The sequence below is a fragment of the Carcharodon carcharias genome, chromosome 10 (genome assembly GCF_017639515.1).
Source record: "Carcharodon carcharias isolate sCarCar2 chromosome 10, sCarCar2.pri, whole genome shotgun sequence".
NCBI lineage: Eukaryota > Metazoa > Chordata > Chondrichthyes > Lamniformes > Lamnidae > Carcharodon > Carcharodon carcharias.
Genome location: NC_054476.1, coordinates 147,904,292 through 147,922,088, shown reverse-complemented (window position 1 = coordinate 147,922,088; position 17,797 = coordinate 147,904,292). Strand labels below are relative to the sequence as shown.

Below are 17,797 nucleotides of genomic sequence, written 5' to 3'. Positions count from 1 at the left end.
CTAAAAATCCAAGTACCACTCCTGTCTCTCCCCTAGTCCAATGTAAACAGTTCAAGGCCCCACATGCTAATAATCCCAAATATATGTATGCTGTAAATCCAAGACATCTTGCCCTCCTCATGCTGTTCCTCCTCTTCTATCATCCTTTTCAATTCACTGCCACTTGCACCCTACACCTCACTGTGCCCATAAGACCATATCTTAGCAAACAATCAAATGCATGTAGGAGCAGGATGGAGGAAGTTCTGTAACTACTTATTTTTTCCTCTCTATTACGTGGTGTGTGTGGCCCCATGATGTCATTTCTGAGGTGCTTAACACTGGGGACCTCTGGTATTGATAAACATAGCTTCTGCTCAGTGGCCCAGATGGTTGGCACAACCAAATGTGATGCATCACTTTGCTGAAATGATCTGCAATTCTTTTTATAGATTGCCAAAAATACCTTAACCAATTTAAGCATCGTCTTGATTTTGATTGAATTATAGAACACTCCTAAATTATCTAGGTTGAAAATAATTCCTCTAATTACTGAGAGATGAAGTACACTGACAAAGTTTGTTCATCTTTAGAGCTATCTGTCGATACCTGTGTGTGAAGAGGCCACAGACTCCTGGCAAACTGGAGCCTGTGCTCATTCACACCTACATTGTTGTCTAACCACTGGAAGGATAAACAAACACAATTAATTGGCATTACTGTATCTTCCAGGAATCTAAATTTTTGACTAATTTTTAGGCCACGATTCTTCCAGGTATGCCTTGGCTTGTAATCAAACCTTTTGAGTTAAAAATTGCTATTTTTCCAAAGTGATTTTAATTAACTGTTATTCAGAAAATGTTAGCCAGCAACATACCTTTTTTTTTGGTGTGTGAGTGAGTTATTTAAATACGGACTCCTTTAAATATCTTTTTGCACGAATGTGCGTGAGTGGTAACTTATAGGGGTCGACTTGTGTGTGAACTGCATGCAGGGAACATTACAAGTTAGGTTTTGGAGAGCAATTAATTATCTTTACTTTTTTCTCTTGAAATCTGTGCACCAAACTCTGCCTTAGGGTGACTGCACAACCTTCTTCTCAAGGTAATTCTGAATTTATTGATGGAAACACAAGAGTGGGCTGCAGTGATTAGCTTGCTTTTTTTAATTATTTTGATGTGCCCTTTCCATCTCCACCCTGTTAGTAAGCGCCAAGTCTCTGACATGTTTTTGTTTCTCCTTCTCCCCTGTTTCTACCCTCTGGAATGGTGATAGGGAGATCTGGCTGAAAGCACTCAAACTACAATGCTATAATCTTGTCACATTGGATGACCATAGCATAATGCAATCTAATTGCATCTGGCTGTAAGTTAATAAACCCGTATGTATGACAGTTATACATTTGATGCAAAATAGTCATTTCTATGTATTATGAAGTTGCCTGAATTGAACTTGGGCAGGGGTTTTGAGACAACCTTGAAGAGATGGGCTTGGTACTGCTTTGTTATTCCTGTCCACAAATTTATGACTGAAAGTTCACTGAGCGGCTGCCCTTTACATTGAGACAGTATTTGGCTGAATATGGCATCAAGGAACTTTGAGCCACATTGCCCTCAGTTTTGCTAAAGGAAAAACCCTGCAGTGGCTGGAGTCATGCCTGACAAAGGAAAATGTTTACAGATGTAGGAGGCCAAATTTTACAGCCCCAGGACATGGCTGCATAAGTTCACAATGACCTTTCCTGCATCTTAAGGCTGGGAGTGGAGCTGTTCACTGTCAATTCCAGTGTTCAACCCTGTTCACAGTAACTCAAATCATGAAGTAGCTGAAGCCAGACTACAGCAGGACCTGCATAATATCCAGGCTTGGACTAACAAATGATAGGTAACACTTGGCACCATATATATTTGGAAATGAATATTGAACAAAAGAGAGCCTAGCCGCTCCCTGTGCCCTTTTAAAGGCATCACCATCAATATCTTTCAGGGTGTCATGGTCCATCTGCCAGCAAAGTCTATACCATGTCTACAAGAGGAGAATAGAGGCTGGGTACTTTGTGACAAGTATTTCACCTGTCACCTCAAAGCCTCTTCACCATCTGTAGGGCTCAAGTCAGGAATATGATGAAACGCTCATCACTTGCCTGGATTGGAGCAGTCACAAAAACTGTCAAGTCTATGTGGCACATATTACCTGCTACTTGGCTTTATCCACCTCCCCTACACAATGGCATAGTGTTGCAGCAGTTTACTCTGCAGGGTGCATTGTAGCAACTAACATTGTTCCCTTCTGACACTCATTACTGAGAAAGGCAGGAGCAGCAATGTTGTCAGCACATCATAACCTCCAGATTTCCCTCTAATTGCACGCCATTCTGACATGGGCGTATAATCGTGTTCCTTTGTTGCACTGGGTCAGTGACCTGGAATCCTGACCCCACTTTTGTTGGAGCAATATCATCCTTTAAATGCTGCAATGTTTGTGTCGGAAGCACTCTTTTCAGGATAGCTAGGGAGTCAATGCTACAGACTTGTCACTCACCCACTTCCTGAAAAATCAAAAAATATTACAATATTTACCAGGGAGTTGTTGATTAATTGTGATGCAGCACTTACTTGAAGTGTCAAGTCTTTTGATCTCACCCATCTCTGTGCAATAGGAGGACAAAACTGATAAGAAATTTCTACACGCTTTGTATTAGATAACAACTGTATTCTTGTTTGACGCTGTGTGTTACCCTTGTTAATGTAGAAATCCTGATCCAAGCCAGCATTTCTTGGCAGAAGTACTTGTGCATTTATCAAGATTCTGCTGTGTTTGCTAAATGTTCAGCGGCAGTATCAGCTGTTACCTTCTCTGCTCGTGTGTATCCTGGAATTTTACTTTTTCCATTAAAGGAGTCCACTGTCATCCAAAAATAGTTAAAGTAACACTCTAAAGTTTCAGACCTATTTGATGTAAGTAGGCATGACTTCCATTTACTTTAAAGGGGTATTGTTGCTGCTGCTCTATCTTATTGTTTAAAGCAATTCAGTACTGTTCAATCTTTTCAGGTAGAGGGAATTTTCCACTGCAACTAACGCTATATATCTGATGTGGGAGCTCAGAATTCAGTTTTTGTTTTTCTTAAATGCTTAGTGGTATACTCACTTTACTCTGATAATGCATGCTGCTGAGCACATACACAGGGCCAAATATTTTGTAAGACCTTCCTGTGGAGGTAATGCAGTAGCCTGAAGTTCTAGTTGACTTTTGATTACTGTAGACTATTCATTGATTTTTTTTCTTTATTGGATTTTTGACCACATGAAGGCAAAGCATTTTGTTAAGAAATGGGAACTTAGTCTGGGTGGACGTTGAGGACTCCCAACAGTCCCAAGAGCTCTGGGCGTGCGAGGAGTGCAGTAGGGTGACAGGCCAAGCATGCTCCATTCTAGTTTTCCTTTTAGCTAAAGAGCTTGGCCATCTGGGATATTGGGAGTGTGCCTGTGTGGCATGAAAACAGCAATAACGAGATCCAGGTTTTATGCCATAACAGGGGAAGCCCTGGAACAGAGGGGAAACCTGGGGGAGAACCCAGGGAGACAACCAAGGAAGGAGTCACTAGAAGGAGACCACTGGGGAGAGAAGCAACTGAATAGGCCCCAAGCAGCAAAACTACTGTTGGCAGACTCCAGGTAATGAGGGCTCAGGAGGAGCCCTCTAGAACTGAAAAGGCAGTGGAAGGTCAGTGACCATGTGCTTTTGGGCAAAGTTAACCTTTTAGAGTAGTGGTTGAATAGCCTGTGAGTTGGTGCTGGGATGCAGCCTTGAGAAGCCAGTGGAATGTAGTCTCGGGAGAAGAAATTAAACCATCAGAAGGTGAGCAGCCATTCAGGCAGTCAGAGTTGGGGTGACTTTTGGAGGGAATTCAGAGGCTAGACCTTAGAAAATGAAGACTGGAAATTCCTCATGAGGGATCTTAATAGAATCCAAGCTGGTTGGCGAAGTCAAAATCAGGGCATGGAGCTTTTCTTTGTGAAGAGACTTTATTGACTTGTTCAGTCTCATAACCTCTCCTTCCAGCTCTGTCTCAGCTGTTCCCTATTTATGTGATCAAAGCATTTAATTAAACAATGCCCTTCACCTGTGTATCTTAACATAAGCAATATAATTAACGTGCTATTAAGAGAGACAGTTTTAATGAGATTGTGTGGACACTGAAATTTGGGTGGGTTGCTGAGAAATCTGGGATCTGTCACATCTGACATTTATTGTGTAGTGTTTGACCACAGTTTGCCTGTTAATTCATATGTACCTCATAATGATTCTGAATGTTAGAGTATAAGATAGATATTGTAAATTATTTACTTGTCTGACTTTGTATAGTAAAGTTTTTTGTTTAGAACCAGAATATTGTGGCTTTATTCTCTTACTAAGTATTTGGGATTTCAAACTTTGTCTGCTTTAAACAAAAAGTTGCTGGTCCTAATTGGATTGTAACAGTTTACAGAACAGGATTAATGCTCATTGTCTGATGGTTTTTGTTTTATAAAAGAAAGGCAGTAAAAGGAGGTAAGAACAATGTCATGGTTTGTTTTAAAGCAACAGTATAAACTATTTATTTCCACCTTGTTTTTAGATAAAACAGATAAATATCCTTTTTCAGTACTTGCCATTAGATTTTGTGGGAAAGATTCCAAAATCTCCTCAGTTCACAAATGTGTTTGGGGTAGAAAGGTCAGTTGGAACAAAGTTGGACTGGAAATTTGAGCTTTGAAGCCTTTTTGCCTTTAAATAAAAGCAGCGCATGGCAACTTTTGGTGCTTAATCATTGCTGTACAAGTTGAATAACTTTTTTTTGATTTTTAAGTTTGGTGGTACACTCAAATAAGCCATTGAAGATTTCTGAAGAGCGGGTACAGGGATACATCCAGAGCAGAAACCAGTACTGCAAGAGCTTTCGGCCAGAGGCAGATTCCAAGTCAGAAGTTGATCCATATGCATTTGATGATGGAGATGAGGAGTTCAGCTTACCTGATAAAAAAGACAAGCAAGGCAACGAGAGAGATCCGGGGAGGAAACATGCACAAAAGGTGAATTATAAGTTGAGTTTTTCCATTAATGTTGTATTTTGGGGAAGGTTTGGTTTGTTCACTGTTTATTAGTGTGATCACTAGGATTTCAGTGAACATGTAAAACTTTACAGTATGGCTGAATTATCAAAAAGTAACTATAGTTTGCTCTTGTCCTTTAAAATTATGTAATTCAGAATGATTACTATGCATTGTAACAGTGAAATATTGTTGTTTGTGGGTTTCAGTCAATAACAAGCCATCTGAGGTGTTGAATTATACACTGGAAGTATTAGTACAAAATTAAAGCTGATTGTTTTTAACTGCCCTAATTTTTTTTCTCCTGAATGCCAACTGAACTTAATGACAACACTTGCTAAATTTCCTGATGGCTGCTTATCGTGTTTCTGCTTTTAGTTACAATATACTCAAGTATTGAACTAGGTTTGCATCATCAAATTATAAAAATCCTCCTTATTACTTACTTAACCTGAGAATCAACTGAAATAATCTTATTTCTGTAGCAAGTATTTTGTGTCTATATCTCAAACAAAGAACAGGAATAGGCCACTTGGCCCCTTGAGCCTGCTCCGCCATTCATAAGGTCATGGCTGACGTGTTTGTTTTTCAAGTTCCACATTCCCATTTACCCCAAATAACTTTAGATTCTTGTTAGGCAAGGGAATCTATGTACCTCTGCCTTAAAATATTGTGACCCCCTCCTCCACAGCCTTAAGGCAGAGTTCCAAAGCTGCACAGCCCTCAGAAATTTTTTTTTCTGATCTCTGTCCTATAAGGGTGACCGCAAATTTTAAAACAGTGCCCCCTAGTTCTAGACTCCGTCCACAAGAGGAAACATTCTTTCCACATCCAGCTTGTCAAGACCATTCAGGATCTAGTATACTTCAATCAAGTCACCCCTCACTCTTCTAAACTCCTCTAGCGGAAACAAGCCCAGCCTGTCCAACCTATCCTCCATAAGACCGCAAGACGTAGGAGCAGAATCAACTCCACTTTCCTGCCTTTTCCCCATAACCCTTGATTGCCTCACTGATTAAAAATCTGCCTATCTCAGCCTTGAATATACTTAATGACCCAGCCTCTATAGCCCTCGGCGGTAAAGAATTCCACAGATTGACTACCCTCTGAGAGAAGAAATTCCTCCTCCTCTCTGTTTTAAATGGGTAGCCCCTTAACTCTGAGATTATGCCGTCTGGTCCTAGAATCCCCCCACAAGGGGAAACTGCCTCTCAGCATCTACCCTGTCATGCCCCCTAAGAATCTTATATGTTTCAATAAGGTTACCTTTCATTCTTCTAAACTCCGATGAGTACAGGCCTAACCTACTCAACATCTCCTCATAAAATCCCTCCATACCCAGGGTGAACCTAGCGAACCTTCTCTGGACTGCCTCTAATGACAGTTTATCTTTCCTTATGTAAGGGGACCAAAACTGTTCACAGTATTCTAGATGTGGTCTAACTAGTGCCTTCTATAGTTTTAGCAACACTTGTCTATTTTTATAGACTCCAGTCCCTTTGAAATAAAGGCCAACATTCCATTTGCCTTCCCTATTACCTGCTGAATTTGTAGGTTGGATTTTTGGGATTCATGCATAAGGACTCCCAATTTCCTCTGCTGCAGCCTTCTGCAGTCTTTCTCCATTTTAAACAATGTTCAGCTCCTCTATTCTTCCTGCCAAAGTGCAATACCTCACATTTTCCCACATTATATTCCAACTGCCAAGTTTTTGCCTATTCACTTAACCTATATCCCTTCTGGAGACTCTGTTATCTTCAGGTACACAAAATGCGTGCAGTTGATTTGCTGCCTCTTCAACTTTTGTTGAAGAGATTATGGCCATCTATATTTGGTGTGGCAAATCTCCAACCACCAATACACCCCCACTCTGGCCCGGCTGCTATTGTGATTTAAGGAACATGTTAAGTATTGGGATAATCCTAATATTGTCAGGTTACATTTAACTTCCGCACTCCATCCATCCAAATTAATTCTGAACATAAAAGCACTTGAGTATAATAGCATTAGTTAGACATGGATATGTATGTAAATTTTAGTTCCTGTATTACAGGGAGACATTGACGGTGCTGGCGTATCCCACGCAATGTTACCAGTGGAAGGAGAGGATGCCATGTCAATATTCAATTCTGGAACAAAGCCAGGTATAATATGTTAATTGTTTATTAATTGTGTTTAATTGTATACTGATGAAGGGCACTAACTGAGGTTTACTTGTCTGTTCATAAAAAGGAGCACAAACGGGTGGCTAAATTAGGAGGTGCATATTTGTAATATGTATTTCTGTAAATGAAGCCTGTAAAATTGTACAAATTGTAAAATTGTCTCCAGTTCTATCCTTTGCCATGTGGTTTTGAACCTGGGTTACCTCTCCCATTCCACCCTGTTTCTTTTGTCTCAGTAAACCATCATCTCCACTACCAACAAAAGTGCTTCAGCATTTGGAAATGTCTGTCTGTTGCGGATGAATGTTTGTTTCATGTGATTGCAGTGCTTTTTTGATATTGCAAAAGTGTGAAAAATGCTGTTGGCTACCCACCAATCAATTTGGGTAGAAACACTTGGTCAGAATTTTTGTTTTTCCTGCTTTGGATGCTGTGCATGATTAACCTTATTTGAAGGTGTTGCCTTTGCATTGTGGAGCAATAGTTACTTCGTGTTAACAAGGTTAGTGCTATTGAGTGCTTGAACAATATCTTCAGTTTCAAATTTTTCTTTTCAGAGGTGGGAATTGAAGAATAGTAATCATACTGATGTTGAAAATTACTGATTTAATGGGCACCTGATATAATCATCAAAGACTGGTCAGACCATTTTCTTGTGCTGACCTGGTATATTTTATTGCGCACAGGCATGTGCCAAATTTAAAAAGTTGATGCAGAGGAAAGGATTGTTTAGATGTTGCCAGGTTTAGAAAATTATTCCCTCATTTCTACTACCCGCCCTCCCCTTATTTTGAGCTGGAAATGGTACTATGCTTTTTGTCAGTTTGAGTAACTTAATTAAATGATGTCACATTCCAACCTCAAGAATTTTCTGTTTCAGAATAGTCTTTTTCTTGCATGTGATTGAAATGCGATCGTTTTACGGATGATTCAGCCTGCTGTTTGGATCCTTATGTGATATGTTGGCAAAAACATTTTTTAAATTGGCATGTCATTTGAGAAACTAACTATATGTAGAAATAGTATTTTAATTGTAGAAATGGAGAGCGGACCTGTTTATAGCAACCACTTGATTGCTAATGCTTGTTTATTTCACATCACTGGAAGTGGCTTTTGTGAACTATTTCCTTAAGCTTATATAGCTAAAACCAGCTATCTCATCCTCATTGCAGGATTATAGACCCACGAAAACTGAGTCTATGGGGTTAAAAACCTAATTCGACAGGCAGGAATCTTATGAGTGCAGATGAAATGCTGGTATGACACCTCTCTCAATTTACTGTTCACTGACTTCGATGGAGAATAAACCAGGTTTAGACCTGCACTGCATAGGATTCCATTTGTTTCTCAATGGGTGTTAAGTTGAAATTGATCTCCCCCCCACCCTGCCTGCTTGATTCTGCTGAAATAGGAGTTGGTTTAGCAGTGTAAGCAAGTGAAGCTGGTGTATAGATGTCAATCTCTACATCCAAGTTAAACAAAAGCCAATGTAAAAGTGCATTAAATCAACTTTGATCACATTCTGCACATGAAAAAAAATGATTTGGAATGTGACCTCATTCACAATTGGCAAAATAATAGATGTGCCTGGTTTTTTTTTAGCTGCATGCTCACCCTTCTTGTAGTCTTCGTAAAATCAAAGCATTTCAGTGTTTTGTGGATATGCTTGGATACCTTTGAGGAAAGTGGCATTGGTGGTTGTCTTTTGAAGTACATCAGGAGGTACCATTAACAGAGCAACATTGTAAATTTAGTAGGGTTGTTAAATATTGCTCCCCCTTCCAGAAAAAATTTTTCCTCCCCTCAAAAGACCTTTTGAGTTTGTGTGTGCTCCAGGCTAAGATGAACCATCGCAGCACAAATCATCATAAAAAAAGCTTGCCTTGATACCTTTTCACGACCACTGGACACCTTGAAATGCTTTTCAATCAATTAAGTACTTTTGAAATGTAATCACAACTGTAATATAGCAAACACAGCAGCCAATTTGGGCACAGCAAGCTTCCACAAACAGTATCATAATGACCAGACAATCTGTTTTGTGATGTTGATTTGAGGGATAGATATTGGCTAGGACACTGGAGGCAACTCCCTTGCTCTTTGAAATAGTGCCACGGGATCTTTTGTATCCACCCTGAAAGGGCAGTTTGTCCCTTCGTTTAATGTTTCATCCAAAAGACCACATCTCCAATGGTGTAGTACTTACTGCACTGGAGTGTTATCCTTGATTTTTGTGTTCAAGTCCTGAGTGGGACATGAACTCAGAACTTTAGTGACTTAAAGGAAAGAGTGGCTGACACTGACATTGATACAGGGCATTGTCTTTGGTTCCTGCCACAAACTCCATTCCCTCACCACCGACCTCATCCCTCTCCCTAGCAACTGTCATAGGCTGAATTAGCGTTTACAATCTGGTGTTGTATTTTACCTGAAGATGAGCTTCTGACCACATGTCTGCTCCATCAGTTAAGCCACCTATTTGAACCTCCATAACATCCCCCAGTTCCACTCCCTGCTTCAGCTTGTGTGCGATTGAAACTCATTCATGCCTTTACTACCTCTAGACTTGATTGTTTCAATCCTCTCTTGTCTGATCTTCCATCCTCCATTAACCTTGAGCTTGTCCAAAACTGCTGCCTGTATCTTAACTTGATGGGTGTTCACCCATCACCCTGTGCTTGTTGATCTGCAATGGCTCCAGGTCTGGCAGTGCCTCATCCATGCTTTGAAATCCAGCTGTGGCCTCTCATGACCGTGCCTATGTAACCTCCTTCAAACATACAAACCCTCCTCTGCCAATTCTGGCCTGTTGCATATTCTTGATTTTAATGGATCTACCACTGGGATCTGTGCTTTTAGCATGCCCAGCTTGAAGCTCTAGAACCCCCCACCTAAGCTTCTGCCCCTTTCTACCTCTTCAATGTAAAACCTACCTCTTTACCAAGTTTTTGGTCACTTGCCCTGATATCTCCTAATGTGGTTGGGTGTCAGATGTGAAGCACCTTAAGATGTTTTGCTATGTTAAAAGTGCTATATAAATGCAAATTGTTGGTATTAAGCCAAAAAAATCAATGTTCCCTGTAAGCTGCATGCATGTGCATGGCTGCACAGCAACCTAGTAGGTACTGTTCAGGCCACTTGAGTTGTCTTCTTTAAAATATTGCACGTGCTCAGCTGTGTGAAAAATTTAATGGTGCTGAGTATTCAAACGAAGCAGACTGTGAACAATGAAAAATCGTTTGGGGAGGATATTGTCCAGTACCTTACCACATGGCTATTAAAATGATTGCATCATCAGTATAGCCTTAACTATGGTTGCTCTTTGATATGTACATGTTATTTGACTGTTTATAAAACTTTGTATCCTATTAAGTTTTTCTACCATTTTTGACATTATTGACTTTCTCTATCTGGTGAGTATTTTGGATTGAATACTTGTTAGTTGTGCTGTAGTCTGTTACATTTTCTGACTTGATATTATTTGCAGGTGACTTTTTTACAAATTACTGATGTTAGACCTACAGTTACATATTACACTCTCCTTAGTTATGCTATCAACTGGGCGGATTATGAGAACAGGCTGGTTAACACAAAAATAGATTGTAATTCTCTAAACCAAACAAAGGTGGAGAGGATAAGGATAGTAAGGAAGGAGTTTGAGCAGGTAATCAAATATTTGTAGAACTCTGCTGTTAATCAATAAAAAGAGAATTGTTAAATGAAGTGGAAATCTTGAGGGGAAGATAAATAGAAATTGTTGGGGGTACCTGATAGTGCTTTGCATCAGTGTTTATAAAAAATGGTGGAGATGGGGAGGAGGCAAATCTTGAATTGGTCAAATATGCAATGGTAGACTCGTTTGAGTATGTCCAAACTGTAAGTGATTTCATCATCTCCTGTGGGTCCTCTCATGACTGAAGAGTCTAATGTGGCTTGGATGTCCACAGAACTGGCAGTTCATGTTGGTGCTTAGGGGGCCTTCTACAAATTACGCCACCTCTTGTCTTCCTTTGGGCACGGTGGCTGTTGTGGGTTTGGTGGAGGTGGTCCTCAAAACATACTGAACTATATTTCACTGCTTGCCTCCACACGGGCCAGTGTTTTACCAAGAGAGATGGTCTGTAAAGCAAAAGTTTGTAAGGCTATTTTTAGGGAGTCCTTTTTATTTGTACTGACCACCTTGATGTCATTTGCCCCAAGATCAATAAGTGTGAAACAGAACATTTTGGTGAAGGACTGCACCATATGGAAGAGCAGAACGATTTGGTGGGGGTGAAGCTTCATAAAGCTTGTGAAAAGCAATGACATTAAGTGGATAAGACTGTTTTTAAAAAGTGCTACTGGAATGTTGCACTTCATGCCAAGACACACACAATATAAAAGACAAGATAATGTCAAATCTATATAAAACCTTAGTAAGACCACAGTTGGAGTGCACTTTGCTGTTGAGCTTCCCACTGCAGGAAGGATGTTGAAGCAATAGAACAGATTCTGGAAAATACAAACACAAAGACCGGCTTAAAGAATTAATCAATGCTGGGTCAAAATACAGGAACATCCTGTCCAACACACTTTCACCACAACAGCAGTTCAAGAAAGCAGCCCATCACTTTCTTTGGGCAACTAAGGATTCAAAATATATGCTGGAATTAATAATTGGGGTTGTTTTTGCAAGAGGAGATAGGATAAAGTTATTGAAATTATAAAGATAGAAACAGTGGTTGAAGGGTTTAGAATGATGTCTTTTCTATCCCCAGGGTGTCCCTAGGTAATACAGCCAATGAAGTTGTTTAAGAAGTATAATTACTGTTTCTTTATAGTCAGACATGGGAGCCAGTTTATGCTAATTTACTGCATTTGTCACTTGCCACAAAAATAAAGTTTAACACTAATCAAAAATATTAGTCTAGAACTTCTTGCACAGTTATCTTTCTTTAAATTATAGATGGACAAAAATCACCCTCTCACAGTCGGACTGCATCCACAAGTCTCATGAATGAGGTTGATCTGGTTGTCTCATACAAAGACCTTGACAATCTGTTTGATGATGAAGATGAACTTGGGGTGAGTTATTCTGCCCATTTGAAATGTTCATTTTCCCTGGCCTTTCCTTCTTTGCTACAGTAGGGCGAAAGGGGACTGAACTCTGATGTCTGTCAATAGTGGCTAGTACATGCATGACAGAAAATTGGGAACTGCCCTACCTATATAGTAATATTTGTGCTGAACATCAGTCTTCAGTGATGTATGATGTGGACTCAAGACAGGGGTCTTTTCATGTAAGCATAACATACCGCACACTGGAGTGCAAACTTTTTTTCGAAGAGGAGAGTAGTTTGGTTGTATTATTTTTCAACATACTCTCCTAAAACTTTGAGCTTGTGCCACTAGAAGTCTTAACTTTGTCCCTCTTAAATCAACATGATAATTGTCTTTTATTAAATGTAAAAGAAACTCAAATAGAAATATGTTCTTACAAAACAATAATGGAGATTGAATGGATTATTTAATGTGTAGATCAGTCTTGCAATTGTTTTATCTATTTATTTAAATAGTCTTGAGATGTACCACTCTTATGAGAAAAAATTAACTTGTTTGTTCATCTAATTACTTTTTTTCAGCAGATTGGGCCTCGAAATGCTCATGTTGGATCAGATGAAAAAATAGGAAATAGGGATTCGAAGGCTGGGCCTTTTGACACATTCCCTTGTATAAGTAAGCAAAATTATTTTGAAAAAATACAATCCAAGAATAATCCAGTATCCATTGTATTTGTTTCCCTGTTCATATAAGTTCTTTCCTTTTTAAAAAAAAAATGTTGTACTTTCTTTGACCAATGAAAATAGGACTGTAATTAATCCATAAGATTAACCATGCAAAAAGCATTTCACAACTTACTTTAGTTTTAAACAACTGTGAATGCCGTATAATGCTTGTTGGAGGCAATGATTGTTCGTTTGTGCTTTCAGCTAATTGAGGAAGGGTGTTTTTATATAACTTTTAATTGAATCTGATTGGCTTATTGTTAGGATGTTGTGGGTATCTTAATGGTCATGTAAATCACAGTTGTCACTATGGATTAATTGAGTAGCGTGTTCTGTCTTGGGCTTCAAGCCCCTAAGTATCTTAAAGGCTGATTAAAGAATAGTGGAATGGACTTGAGAACTAACCATAAGTATAGAAATATTAATATGTGGATTGTATAGTTAGGTAATCTGTTGACTCAGAGTTATAACAGCGTGACCACAATGTTGCCACTTTATTGGTTTCAGTTAACTTCTATCCTGAGAATTGTATTATCTTGCAGTCCTGAAAGTTTTTACCCAAGCTGTTCTCAGACTAACTTGTTCTCGTAGGCTCTGCAGATTTGCAGCAGATGTTTCCAACGCCACCATCCTTGGAGCAGCATGGCCCAGGCTACTCTCCAATGAATATTAACTGCAAAGAGTTTGGAGGCCTGGATAGCACCCCAGGAATGATTCTGGATGGCCACCATTTCACAGCAACAAGTCTGAATCATTTCAAGGTTGAAGTGGAAGAGGGAATGGGTAGCCCTAAACCTTCAGAGATCAAGGTGACAAAATTAAAAATGTATAACTTAGAGTTACTTTAAAACTCATATTTCTAAACCTGAAGTTTTTTCAATGTATTATTTGTTATCATGAACTTAATTCATTAAATTGGCTGTATGGACTGTAATGTCATGAGCTCAAATATTCATCATGAGTTAGTAACATGCCTGTGGCAATTTATCTATTACCAAAACAAGTTACATTAATGTAGTACCTTTATAGTAAGAAACCATTCCAATGGAGGAAATGAGAGAAAATGGACTGCCTTCCTATGAAGGCTATGGAGCATAACAAGAGCCCTTTCTCAGTTCTGTTTTGGTCTGTGCTGAGAGTTGACTCCAGTAGTTGGCTCTTATTTTGGTACAGGGAAAGAAGCTGATTGTTGAATAATTGGTAGGTTATTCTACTTTAATTGTAATAAATAGCTTTAAAGTTACAGTATGGCAGGTCGGCTTAGCCGAGTGGAATGTGCATCCTGCGGTATATGGGAAGTCATGGACGCACCATGTGTCCTAGACAAACACATCTACAGTGTCACTGGCTGCAGAACTTTGAGCTCTGGGTTTCAGAACTCAAGCAGCGGATGGAGTCACTGCTTTGCATCTGCGATGCAGAGAACTATGTGGATAGCACCTTTAGGGAGGTGGTCACACTGCAGGTTAGGAGTGTATAGGCAGAGGGGGAATAGGTGACTGCCAGGCAGTCTAAGAGAACGAGGCAGGTGGTGCAGGAGCCCCCTGAGTCTATCTTGATAATCAGGTTTCCATTTTAGATACCGGTGAGGGTGATGGTTCCTCAGGGGTGTGCAGCCAGAGCCAAGTCCGTGGCACCGTGGGGTGGCTCAGCTTCACAGAAGGGGAGGAAGAAGAGTAGAAGAGCAATAGTGATAGGGGATTCCATTTTAGGATCAGACAGGTGTCTCTGCAGCAGTGAACATAACTCTAGGATGTTGTGTTGCCTCCCTGGTGCCAGGATCAAGGGTGTCAGAGCGGCAGCAGGACATCTTTCTGGTGGAGGGTGAACAGCCAGAGGTCAAGGTCCAAATTGGTACTGATGACATAGGTAGGAAGAGGGATGAGGTCCTGAAAGCAGATTTTAGGAATTTAGGACGGAAATTAAAAAGCAGGACCTTAAAAGCAGTAATCTCAGGATTACTTGTAGCGCCACGTGCTAGTGAGCATAGGAATAGGAGGATTGAGTGATTGAACGTGTGGTTGGAGAATTGGTGTAGGAGTGAGGGCATCAGATTCCTGGGGCATTGGGACTGGTTCTGGGGCAGGTGAGACCTGTAGAAGCTGGGTGGATTACACCTTAACAGGACCAGGACTAATATCCTCACAGGGAGATTTGAGAGTGTTGTAGGGAAGGGTTTAAATTAGTTTGTCAGGGAGCTAGGAACCTGAGGGGTATTTCAAGTTGGAAAGAAGTAAAGCTGTTAATGGGAAATATAAAAATTACAAGTGAAATTATAAGGCAGGTGAAATGAAGGTGAGCATCAACTAAGCTTAGAGCAGAATTATGTCAAAAATACAAAAGTTAAGGATACTCCACCTGAATGCGCACAGCATTCGCAACAAGGTATATGAGTTAAAGGCACAAATAGAGGTAAATGGGTATGATCTAATGCCATTTCAGGAACATCTGTAGGGTGACCAAGACTGAGAACTGAATATTCAAGGATATTGGACATTTAGGATGGACAGGCAAAAAGGAAAAGGGCGTGGTGTTGCGCTGATGAGAGATGGGATCAGTTCATTAGTAAGGGAAGATCTCTGATCAGAAGAACAAAATGTGGAATCTGTTGGGTGGAGCTAAGAAACAGCAAGGGGCAGCAAACATTGATAGGAGTTATTTATAGGCTACCAAACAGTTGTGGTAGTGTGGGGCGTGGTAGTAATCAGGAGGTTAGAGAAGCAAGTAGCATGGGTAATACAATAATCATGGGTCACTTCAATCTGTGTATTGACTGAGTAAGCCTAATGAGCACTAATGCTGTGGAGGATGAGTTGCTGGAGGTGTTAGAGATGGTTTCTAGAGCATTGTGCTGAGGAACTGATGAGAGAACAGGCTATTTTAGATTTAGCATTATATAATGAGGAAGGGCTAATTAAAAAACTTGTTGTAAAAGAATCTTTAGGGATTAGTGACCATAATATGATAGAATTTTAGATTATGGTTGAAAGTTAGGTGAACTTGTAGCCATGGTGTTCAATTTGAATAAAGGAAATTATGAAGGTGTAATGAACATATCTCTTTACCACAATCCAACAGAAAATAAAATTACCATGGCAGCAGTTGAAAGACATGTCCACTGGAACAGGTTGAGGGATATATACAATGTTCCAGTTCTGGAACAGAGTGTGTGATGCAAAACAGGATGGTGCTGGAGAGGAGTCCTGGACCAAGGGCGCTGCTTGATAACAGCATTTTAATTGGCACCTGACCAGGTTTTGAGAGTGTAGCAGAATAGCTCCTAGCCTGAAAGGAACAAGACCCAATACTTCTTTCTCCCGTGTGTGGAAGATTCCAGTAATTCCACAATAATTGCTAGCTGTTTTTTTTCTCCTCATATTTCCATAACCTGCTTTCTCTCTGAAAACCTCTGTCAAAATGAAAAGGGGAAAAGTCACTAGTAGAGACCTTGAAAAGCAAGTTTTTAAACCAGTGAACCACAGACTGAAAGTTCTGGGGGACCACCTCATGTCACCAACAGCAAACTGCAAGGAATTTGGAAGACATCAATCAAAATCAACCCATCTAACCCTGTATTCTGGATTGGTGCTATTGAACTGTTTTATCTCGCCCTTAAAATCCATGGCTTGTGTGTATGGGTGTGTGTGTTTGTGTATAGGGGTTTAAGAAAGGGTAGAGTTTAAGTTACAGAGTTAGGGGTTAGCAACTGATATTTCTTTCTTTCTGCCACTAGTTAAAGACAATTTGTTCAATAAACAGTTAAGTTTACAAACCCAGTGCTCATTTTCTGTTAACCTAAATTAAACAGTTAGGTAGAATTGGGGCAATCTGATGGTTTGGTTAAACTTCACATTTGTCATGGCTCAGGAAACAGTGGGGCTAAGTATTACACACACTATCCCCAATGAGCCGGAGCAAATTGGATGAGGTGGATTGGGCAATTATATTAAAAGGTGTGACGGTACATAGACAATGGATAGCCTTTAAAAAATTATTACTCCAGACGCACAGCAATGTGGTTGACTCTTAAATGCCCTCTGACTTGGCCTAGCAAGCCACTCAGTTGTAACAAACTACTACAAAGATACAAAAAAGGAATGAAACTGGATGGACCGCCTGGCAATGACCGAGGCACCAGAAATGACAACGGCAATCGCAGCCCTGTCGACCCCGCTAAGTCCTCCTTACTAACATCTGGGGGCTAGTGCCAAAATTGGGAGAGCTGTCTCACAGACTAGTCAAGCAACAGCTGACATAGTCATCCTCACGGAACCATACCTTATAGATAATGTCCCAGACTCCCATCATTACCATCCCTGGGTATGTCCTGTCCCACTGGCAGGACAAACCCAGCAGAGGTGGCAGCACAGTGGTACACAGTTGGGAGAGAGTTGCCCTGGGAGTCCTCAACATCAACTCTGGACCCTGTGGAGTCTCATGGCATCAGGTCAGAAATGGGCAGGGAAACCTTCTGCTGATTATCATGTACCGTCCTCCCTCAGCTGATGAATCAGTGCTCCTCGATGTTGAACATCACTTGGAGGAAGCACTGTGGGCAGCAAGGGTGCAGAATGTACTCTGGGTGGGGGGACTTCAGTGTCCATCACCGAGTGTGGCTTGGTAGCACCACTACTGACCAAGCTGGCCGAATCCTAAATGACATAGCTGCTAGGCTGGGTCTGCAGCAGGTGGTGAGGGAACCAATAAGAGGGAAAACATGCTTGACCTCATCCTCATCCTCATCCTCACCAACCTGCCTGCTGCAGACGCATCTGTCCACGACAGTCTCGGTAGG

The 17,797-nt window shown here is 40.5% G+C and overlaps 1 protein-coding gene across 3 annotated transcripts in view; it reads left to right on the top strand.

Moving 5' to 3' along the window:
• Positions 1 to 17,797, top strand: part of med13a (mediator complex subunit 13a) — a 192,553-nt gene that overhangs the window by 97,312 nt on the left and 77,444 nt on the right. For 2 of the 3 annotated variants that reach the window (XM_041196887.1, XM_041196889.1), the window contains exons 11-15: positions 4,832 to 5,054; positions 7,126 to 7,216; positions 12,183 to 12,301; positions 12,859 to 12,952; positions 13,594 to 13,811. In XM_041196887.1, the coding sequence (XP_041052821.1) occupies positions 4,832 to 5,054; positions 7,126 to 7,216; positions 12,183 to 12,301; positions 12,859 to 12,952; positions 13,594 to 13,811 (745 nt within the window). The remainder of the gene's footprint in view (positions 1 to 4,831; positions 5,055 to 7,125; positions 7,217 to 12,182; positions 12,302 to 12,858; positions 12,953 to 13,593; positions 13,812 to 17,797) is intronic. The other variant, XM_041196888.1, reaches the window with a different exon arrangement.